General features: G+C 34.3%; 1 protein-coding gene across 1 annotated transcript in view; it reads left to right on the plus strand.

The window, feature by feature from the left end:
• The window catches only part of LOC114195648 (pentatricopeptide repeat-containing protein At1g09900-like), a 2,955-nt gene extending 96 nt beyond the window's left edge, over positions 1-2,859 (plus strand). Inside the window, exons 1-2 of the mRNA XM_028086187.1 lie at positions 1-137; positions 357-2,859. The exon at positions 1-137 is cut by the window's left edge and continues 96 nt beyond it. Of these exons, the coding sequence (XP_027941988.1) occupies positions 430-2,397 (1,968 nt within the window). The 5' untranslated portion in view covers positions 1-137; positions 357-429 and the 3' untranslated portion in view covers positions 2,398-2,859. The remainder of the gene's footprint in view (positions 138-356) is intronic.
• The last annotated feature ends 7,790 nt before the right edge of the window (positions 2,860-10,649 follow it).

The raw sequence follows: 10,649 nt of genomic DNA on the forward strand, positions 1-10,649 counted from the left end.
AGGGATTTCTTTGTCGCCGGTGTGATTGAGTTGATGCGCGCAATGGTGAGGGCAGAATGAGACTTGGGCAAGGGGAACCGATATTGAAGGCGATATAAGCGGGGATTAGCCTAAGTTTCTGTTTCTGAAATATCGAGGTTTTCCTCTACAAAATCATGAATTAGGATTTCTCTGAATACTTTATATGTTTTTTTTTTTTTTCTGGATTTTTTGAATTGTTTACTGTTAGAGGTTCAGATTTGATAAATGACTAGGTTTCGTTGTTGACTTACCTTGTTTTTAAGTTTTTTATAGCATGCTTAACCTTTATTGTATTAACTTTGCACTTATCGAATGTGTGATCCCGGCCTTTTCAGGTTATGATAGTTGGTGAAAATGGATTTGGTGGCATTGGAGTTTTGATAGGAAGTGTTGTAGTTTGGTGAATCGATGGACTTGGTAATACCCAAAATACAGTTTTGCTCATATAATCACTTCCACCGAGAAAGCTGTAGCATTGGTTCTTCATTCAATTCGGTGAGAGTATGTAATATGGCCTGCAGATCTGAATTATTTGTTCTGCTTCGTGATATTAGGGCTATTTACATTGGAAAACCTAATGGCACTTGCTCTAGAAAGCATTTGGGCAGTTGCTTGTTTGCTGTTTCCAAATATGAAAATTGCGGTTTGAAAGGTAATCTTCAACAATTTGAAAGATTCCCAAAAGGTGATTTAAATGGGATGGAATCCTACCCAGATGGGGTCAATTCTTCCCTGAGTTTTGAGGATTCTGAGAATGATCATCTCCGCATGTTGATTAAAAACGGGGAATTGGAAGAAGGTTCTAAGTTTCTTGAGTATATGACTAACAAAGGCAGTATGCCTGACGTCATTGCTTGTACTGCTTTAATTCATCAGTTCTGTAAGATTGGCAGGACTAAGAAGGCAACTCAAATAATGGGAATTTTGGACGAGTCTGGAGCAGTTGATGTAACAATGTACAATGTTCTGATCGGTGGTTATTGCAAATCTGGGGAGATAAAGGAAGCCTTGCGGGTTTTAGATCGGATGAGTGTTACTCCAAATTCTGATACTTATGATACAATTTTTCATAGCTTGTGTGATAGAAGGAAATTGAAGCAAGCCTGGGAAGTCTCTGACATAGAGCTGCAAAGCAAGTGTTACCCAGATGTAGTTACGTACACTGAATTGATTGATGCCACCTGTAAAGAAAATGGTGTTGGTCAGTCAATGAAGCTGTTAATTGAGATGATGAGCAAAGGATGCAAGCCTAATGTGGTTACATACAATGTTCTTATAAAATGGATATGCAATGAAGGTAGGTTGGATGAAGCAATTAGATTTTTAAACAAATTGCCATCCTATAGTTGTAATCCTGATGTGATTTCTTATACTATTATCTTGCACAGCTTGTGTAGTGGTGGAAGATGGATGGATGCTATGAAACTATTGGCTAGCATGCTTCGCAAAGGGTGTTCCCCAAGTGTTGTTACTTTCAATATCTTGATTAAATTCTTTTGCCAAAAAGGATTACTAGGTAAAGCCCTTAATGTCTTGGAGATGATGCCAAAGCATGGTTGTAAACCTAATTCCAGAAGTTACAATCCATTGATTGAAGGGTTTTGTAACGAGAAAAGTGTTGATAGAGCAATTGAGTACTTAGAAATAATGGTATCCAGGGGATGTTACCCAGATATAGTGACCTATAACATTTTTCTGACTGCATTATGCAAAGATGGGAAGGTGGATGATGCTGTTCAGATACTGAACCAACTAAGTTCCAAGGGATGCATTTCTTCTTTAATCACTTATAATATAGTGATTGACGGGCTTTTGACAGTTGGAAAAACAGAGCGTGCTGTGGAACTCTTTGAAGAGACGAGCAGAAAAGGTCTTGAACCTGATATAATTACTTACAGTACAATCATTGATGGGCTTTTAAAGGTGGGAAAAACTGAACATGCTCTACAACTCTTGGAAGAGGTGTGCAGAAAGGGTATGAAGCCTAATCTAATTACTTTCACATCCGTGGTAGGTGGGCTCAGTCGTATAGGAAAGGTTCATGAAGCAATACAAGTTTTCAATTATCTGGAAGGATTAGGTATTACACCCAATGCATTCATTTATAACTCAATAATGATGGGACTATGTAAAACTCAGCAAACCAGCCGTGCCATTGATTTTCTTGCTTATATGGTAGCAAATGGATGTAAACCTACTGAGGCTACCTATAAAATTCTTCTAAAAGGCATTACTTGTGAAGGATTTCCTGAGGAGGCTTCCAAGTTATGGAATGAGTTGTACTCCAAAGGACTCGTAAAGACAAGTTTGGTGGAAAAAATAACAGTCAAGATACAGAAGAAAACATCAATGACAACAGCAAAATCAACCCATTAAGTTGTGTTGTTTAGGTTACTTGGCAACATGGTTTGGTCGATCCCTCTTGAGTTCTGTCAATACCAAACTATCAATAAAATCAACTGTGAATTTTGATATATATATATATATATATATACACACGAAGCAATCTATATGTAAGATACAATGCACTACTAAATAGTTCTTCCCATTTGTGCACTTAGATTTAGTTGTCCTTCTGTCTTAGTAGTGTCCTCTGCTCACTTGGTCCAGATTATAGATTTTTTATGTTTTAGGGAGAGCAGATAGTAAATTTTAAGTAGATTTTGTTGAGCTTTTACTTATGGTGAAACGAAAAAGACTAGGTCAATTTGGTGACTGCCCCCTTCCCTAAAAATGAAACTCAAGCTTTTCCTTGTTCTATACAAAAAATAAAAGATCTTGGAGCTCAACTATGGTTTGATTGAAATAAAATTCTGACCTATTTGTGTCAGCAAATTAAGTTATATGGTGTACTCAGATATTTTACATATTAATGCCATTCTGTTTTAGTTTTTTTTTTTTTTTTAATTATAACTTGTGTTCCATTAATTTTTTCACGGTTTGCCAAGGAACTTCTAAGGATGATGCTACCTCTGTTCTTTTTTTTTTTTTTATCTCCAGCAACAAACGAGTATGTCGGTTGGCATGTAAAAGTTTAAAAGAACGATTAAAATTTCCGTGTCACCATTTAAATATGTCACATTCCTACTTAAATAAGGAGCAGACTTGTGTAAGATCCTTGTTGGTAGGTATGATTTGTATGTTATCTGTCATGCTAGGTTGCTTCTGAGATCATCTATCATCGCTTGTATCTTAGCGGTTTTGCTGCATGTTTTTTACGTCAAATATGAGACGTGATCCTTTTATATTTAGTATTTTTTAAGACAAATTCACCCTACCTACTGCTCTCGGCGATATCATTGTTCTTCTCATTTGAAGTGGAAAACGGGCTTGGTTGTGTAAGTAAAAGGACCTAGTTGTATGCAAATTGTGAAGAGCGGAGGTTGCGATATAGTTTTGAGGCACTTGCTGCAATATGTTGCATGCTCAATTAATCAAAGTATTTAAAATTAGAACATAATGGCCTGACCACTTTAATATCTGCAGTTGAAAACAAATCACTTATTGTGTCATAGTAATATTTGCTGCTTTCAAGATTGCTATGGGTTATGTTAGATTTTGCCATGCATGTCTTTGCTAGCAAAATTGTATTTGATCTTGTCAATCTAGATATTTGATGTTTATTACTCTTCAGTGCTGATAAATGATGACAGTGTATCTTTTATGTTAGAAGTTTTACAGGTCGGTCATAAGGGGAAAATTAATTTGCGTGTTCTTCTATTATCATGTAGATGTTCTGATCCCACTGTTTAAGAGCACAGTAAAATCTGTCTTCTGCATCTCATGTTGCCAGAATCAGTTCTTTTATTTTTCTCTGAATGTGTCTGACACCAGAGTTCAAGAATTACCACTCAAGTTATTAATAATTGCTGAAATTTACATGATTAAAATAAGTTGGCTTTATATATGTTACACACCAGTGTTTTATAACACTGTTGCAAACTAGTCATACAAAATGTTGTATGGATAAGATCCGTCTAATGGGTTAAACTTACATTGAATACTGTGTACTTAAAACATGCCTCATTGCATATAAATTGTATGAGCTGTTGCATGAATAACATATCTCTTGAAGAGTTTAGAAGCCATTAGACATTTGTGTCACATGCAGACACACATAAATTAAGTTGTGTACCTTGTTTTTATTGTGCATCCATGAAAAGAAGCATCAGTGATAAGTGGTCTATTTATCTGTGAGAACTCTTCATTATTATGTGATTATTGACGTGTGAGATTTTTTGTGACATACATGGATTTATTAGAGAACATCTGAATTGTATGAAATATGATAATAATGAATTCCCTATTGGAATACCATTCAATATATAGTCCTTAAATGTAATTATTCAAAATGTGTACCCATCATTATAAAAACCATGCTTAAATCTATAGGTCTGTCTAAATATGCCCTTTTATATATATAGAGAGAGACCATTTACGAAAGTTTTATTACTTTCAAGTGGTGGAGAAAAATAACATAACCAGTATCAGTTTATCTTAGTTTTATTCTATTGTCCATTAGTGTGGGTGTTACTTACACATTACAATATCATGAACCTGTTACCACATCACAATCTAAATTAACTCTTACTTTTTATTTGAACAGTGGAAACAGTCCCAACTTTTACCGTCCAGGATATCTGGGCCACAGATTGAAATGTTGGGACTAATGAATGGTTCACTATCCCACAGGACTTTAAAATGGAAATGCAAGCCATGCATATTCATATGAACAAGATAATTTCATAAACGTCACAATTCTGTATGCCCACTAGGATTAAGGGACAACTTGTGTCTCCTGCAAATATTCTCTCCCCAAACCTACTCTAGATCTTTGCCCCACCCTGGATTGGAGCTACAATAATAATAATCATCACACTTAATACATAACATAGTTGCATGAATCCCCTTTTTAGAAATTATTCACACTGTTCTCTGTCCTCTATTATTAACCTATGATTGAATGTGGGAAATTATCTGTTTCGGGTCGACTATTTTTTTCACTTCCTGATTCATCACCTAACTGTCCTGCCCCCACCACCATGTTTTACTCCATCAATGAAAACCTTACTGTACCATTAGATTCTCTTTACATACAACTAATCAATCCAAAACGACAAATTTTTATATTCTTCCACTTTCATTTCAGTCCTTAATTCTTACACTTCAAAATATTTGACCATGCATCATTTTCTACGTTCCCAAATGTAAAAAGGGGGCGCAGGATGAGTTTTTCTTAGGTGTATACAAATATTCCCTTATCAAATCCAAATATTCTTGGGTATTAGAAGGGACATATGAAAGATATTTGTTATCAATTAGTTAAAAAACAGATATAAAAGACTATGGTATTATCTTAAGTAAAACTTTAAATAATGAAGTTTTACATGTCTTTTTGTTATATGTTATTTTTTTTATACATATAGTATTTGACTCTTTTATTTCTACTCAATGTATTTTTAAGAAATTCTAACTCGCTTTACCTTTGTGTTCGATTAATAGCTTTTTATTCTTACTTGTTTTATGTTTATCTTCTATAATATTTAACTTCCACTTTATTTTTCAATTATTTTGAGGCTTAAAATTACTGTTTGCTTTTTTGGTGGATTATTATATTCTCTGCCACATACCTAAAATCACTAGCACAAGAGAAAAGTAGTGAACAAGAAAGGCATCGTAAAAGCCTTTGATACTGATTTTTCGTACTAAGCATTCTCAAACTCATGGAGAAAGGTTGTTCATCTTCTCCCAGAACAGGCTTGCTTTCGTGTTGGGGATGTCTCAAACTGAAGCTTCCATGGAGAATAAAGAGACCATGTTCTTACAAACCCGTTGGTGGTTTCGGGTATGACCCTTTAAGCTACGCGCAAAACTTCGATGACGGTTGCATGGACGACGATGAGGAAGATTCTTCACGTCGCAGATTCTCAGCTCGATATGCTGCTCCCTCAACTTCAACCAAACCTCTTAACCAAGGATAAGGTTCAACTTTCACGCTTTCAAGGTACGCTAATACTGTATAATACATATGTATTATACGTAATTAACTACAATGTACTAATCTCGTTTAAGCAAAATTTATTTGGTTGATGCAGTGTTGTTGCTTTTGTGTGGAACAAAACTTCTAGAGAGATTGGTTATTCGTTGGAATAACCGGTAACTTTTGTTAGCTTACTAATTAGCATTCGCAATGGTTATATGTACTATGTAGTGAAACTATATATATACATATAAATATATATTCCCTAGTTTAACAGTGTGAAACTGGTTGGTTCTACTAGATGAAGGGAATTTCCTGTTTCAACAGAAACCTACTACAGTATCAGAGAGTTATTCATTTTCATTATTTCTTAGGTTATTGATTTTGCTTTTTTTATATGCATTGGTGATTAAAAGTCTTTCATTTCATCTTTGATATTGCACTTTGAGCTTGCCACCCAAAACAAGAAAACTCTATCAAGCAAGAGCATTTTTTTTATATATATTCTGCAGCTCCTAAAAAAAACTCAATTTTTTCAGTGCATACAGAAAAAATTGTTGGATATGTGCTAGTTAAATAATAATTATAATCATTAGTTAAAGCATAATCCTATTTATTTAAGTGTAGCACTCTAAGCATTGGTTAAGAATTTAAATATAAACGAGAAATCCTAAATTAAGTAATAAAGAACAATATATAATGAAGAACAATAATATTGTCTTTTAGGTAGGAGATCATATTTTTTTATGTTTTTATATAAATTTGTTCCCAATCTAATGACTTAGAATTTCTCCAAACACACGTATTTAAGGAATTTAATATTAAAATATTAATTAAGTGTTGAGAAGGATAAGTTTTAGGACATTTGTAAGAGAATGAAATCTTGTGCTGGAGATAAATTTTGTTGGGATTAAGTTCTACGAATTAGTGATGCATGAATTGAAATTTTTATAATGTAAAGGTCTTTTAGAATTTAGGGTTTTTGATGTAACCATCTAGTTACAAATATGATAATATAATTTATTTTTATAATTATGGTATAAAATTTATATGGGTAACAATTTTTTAAATGAATGAAATACAGTTTTTTTTTTTTTTACAGAATTACTTGTTTATTAGACTTCAAAATTATTTTCTTAAGAAGCAAGCCGAAGACATTGCTTGTTTTCTTTGACTGTTAAAAAATTACATTCAGAAAACGACAATGATATACATCAAGTACAGCAGAAAGAAGCAACTACTGTAGTGTAAGTTGAGTCCATGTGGTTCAACGCCAGTTTTCCTTTGTGCACATTAATTGATCGGAATAGTATGGTATGATATAAGTGCACGTGAATTAAAAATAACGATTTTTCTTTTTTTTTTATAAATTTATTGTTTTAACGTATTTGAATTGGAGATGCTGTCAATGGTTTATGTGAGTGTATGTTTCATGGTGCTGTATTTTTTCTAATGAACCTTAAAGTTTTGAGTTATTGTGTCTCCATGTAGAACAAATTACATATCTAAATATAAATAATTAAACTTAAATTCATATTCTTTTGAAAGAAAATAATTTTGATATTTACCAATTAATTTGATATTAAGTTTAATGCTAATTTAAAAAAGATCAAATAAAAAGTTAAAACCATTTATAAAGATAATGACGATATTATATGTTAAATATATGAAAACACAGGAAAAAATAGTGAATTTCAAACTCCATTAAAAATAAAAAATGTGATATGATAAACAAACAAAAAATTAATATTAAATATATTTGTATAAAATTTATATTTTTAATGTATATTCACATAATTAAATTTTGTAATTATTAGCATTCTGAAGATAAAAAACGGATACCATACATACATATATGGAAAATGATATATTAACAGCCACTTTTTAACAACTTCTCCCAATACCTAAGGTGACAATGTTTTTTTAATTTCTTAATTTTTTTTTGCACAATTCCACGTTGGATGCTTAAGTGTGAGAGAGAAAGGGAGGTTGATGGAGTGACAAAAATGGGTGAGGAGCAACACAATGTTTTTTTAATTTTTTAATTTTTTTTTGCACAATTCCACGTCGGATGCTCGAGTGTGAGAGAGAAAGGGAGGTTGATGGAGTGACATAAATGGGTGAGGAGCAACGAGAGAGAGAGAGGTTGAGAGCAAGAGAGAAAGGTTGAGAGCAAGAGAGAAAGGAAGGTTGATTCGGGACATGAGTGGCTGAAGGGCAAGGAGAAAGAGGAGTGAAAGTCGTGAGAGAAGTGGAGAGCAGTTTGTTCTTTCTCCATCCCCAAGTTTGTTCTTCCTCCTGCTCCCAAGTTTTTTCTTCCTCCATCTCTGAAGTCTCTTCTTCGTCCACCCCCCTAAGTTTCTTCTTCCTCCATTCCCCAAGTTTATTGTTCCTCCGTTTTCAAAGTTATTTTCTGATGGGTTCGTCATTTTCCCGTTGATGGAGCAGAAAAAGTATTGGGTTTACCCACTGCAACAAATTTGTGGTTTAGGGTTTAGGTTTGTGGAAATGAGGCATTTTTGTTTCCCTTATTGGAGAATATTTGATAAAGTGTGGATTTTTTTTGTAACAGTGTTGTTCAAAAGCGAAAGTGGAAGGTCAGTTGTAGAAAATAATCACTCTAAAGCGGAATCTGCAGGATTGGTGTTTCTAGTTTATGTGCGAAGCAGAGGGTTTGTAAATGTGAACCTGCATTTTTCTGCATTACTTTGTTATCCTTCACCTTATACCAACCTCATCTACGAAGCAAACATGTTAAATTCTCAAAATTTAAGGGCCACTACTTTCATGTGGGTGAGGGAAAACAATGTAATGCAGAAAAGTGCAGGTTCACACTTACAATAACCCCGCTTTGCACTTACGCTGGAAGTTTTCATATGCAATACGTATGGCACAATTTGTAAAATTTATAAATATAATTCCTTAGTACTTGGTGTGAGTTAACTTTATTAATGACGTGTATAAATTATTCACTTCACCAACGGGATACTTATAAGCCAAGTGAAGAATGAGAAAGATTTTGTTCAAATCATTTAACGTAGGTTAGCAGAACTGCACACCTTGGTTTGCACTTAAATCTAGGACGAGGAGTAACACAACCATCTATTGAAATGGGTTCACCTTATAACCCACCTCATCCACGAAGCAAACATGTTAAATTCTCAAAACTTAAGGGCTACTACTTTTATGAGGGTGAGGAAAAACAATGTAATGCAGAAAAGTGCAAGTTTGCACTTACGATAACACGACTTTGCACTTAAACTGGAAGTTTTTATTATGCAATACGTATGGCACAATCTGCAAAATTTATAAATATAATTCCTTAGCACTTGGTGTGAGTTAACTTTATTAATAAAGTGTATAAATTATTCATGCCACCAACTGGATACTTATAAGCCAAGTGAAGAATGGGAAAGATTTTGTTCAAATCATTTAACTTAGGTTAGCAGAATTGCACACCTTGATTTGTACTTAAATTCGGGATCACGAATGACACTACCCTTTCTTGAAATGGGTTCACCTTATTACATTCCACCTCAACCATGAACCACACATGTTAAATTGTAAAAACTTAATGGCTACTACTTTAATGAAGGTGAGGGAAAACAATGTAATGCAGAAAAGGGCAAGTTTGCACTTACGATAACACCGCTTTGCACATAAACTACAATTTTTTCGTATGCAAGACGTATGCCACAATCTGCAAAATTTCTTGTTATAACGTCCTCTAACATCGGTTAATTAACAAACTTTATAAATTATTGATGCCACCACGGAGACTGTTGAAAGGGATACTTATAAAGAAAGTCAACCAGGGAAAATATTTTGTCCAAATGATTTAACATAAGTTAGCAGAACCTAAACCATTACTTTGCATTTACATGTGGGATAACGAGTGACATAACCATTTCCTTAAATGGGTACACCTTATTCCAACCCACTTCAACCATGATGCAGATATGTTAAATTCTCAAAACCTAATGGCTACTACGCACACCACGGTGAGGGATAACAAAGTAATGCAGAAAAATGCAGGTTTGCATTTACGAAACCATTGCTTCACACATAAATTGGAAACACCAATCCTGCAGATTCCGCTTTAGAGTGATTATTTTCTACAACGGACCTTCCACTTTCGCTTTTGAACAACACTGTTACAAAAAAAAATCACACTTTATCAAATATTCTCTAAAAAGGAAACAAAAATGCCTCATTTCCATAAACCTAAACCCTAAACCACAAATTTGTTGCAGTGGGTAAACCCAATACTTTTTCTCCACCAACGGGGAAATGACGAATCCCATCGAAAAATAACTTCAAAATCGGAGGAACAACAAACTTGGGGAATGGAGGAAGAAGAAACTTAGGGGATGGACGAAGAAGACACTTCAGAGATGGAGGAAGAAAAAACTTGGGAGAAGAAGGAAGAACAAACTTGGGGATGGAGAAAGAACAAACTGCTCTCCACTTCTCTCACGACTTCCACTCCTCTCTCTCTCCTTGCCCTTCGCCCACTCCTGTCCCGAATTAACCTCCATTTCTCTCTCGCTCTCAACCTCTCTCTCTCCTTGCTCCTCACCCACTTCTGTCACTCCATCAACCTGCCTTTCTCTCTCGCACTCAAACATTCAATGTGGAATTGTGCAAA

The sequence above is a fragment of the Vigna unguiculata genome, chromosome 8 (genome assembly GCF_004118075.2).
Source record: "Vigna unguiculata cultivar IT97K-499-35 chromosome 8, ASM411807v1, whole genome shotgun sequence".
NCBI classification, from domain to species: domain Eukaryota; kingdom Viridiplantae; phylum Streptophyta; class Magnoliopsida; order Fabales; family Fabaceae; genus Vigna; species Vigna unguiculata.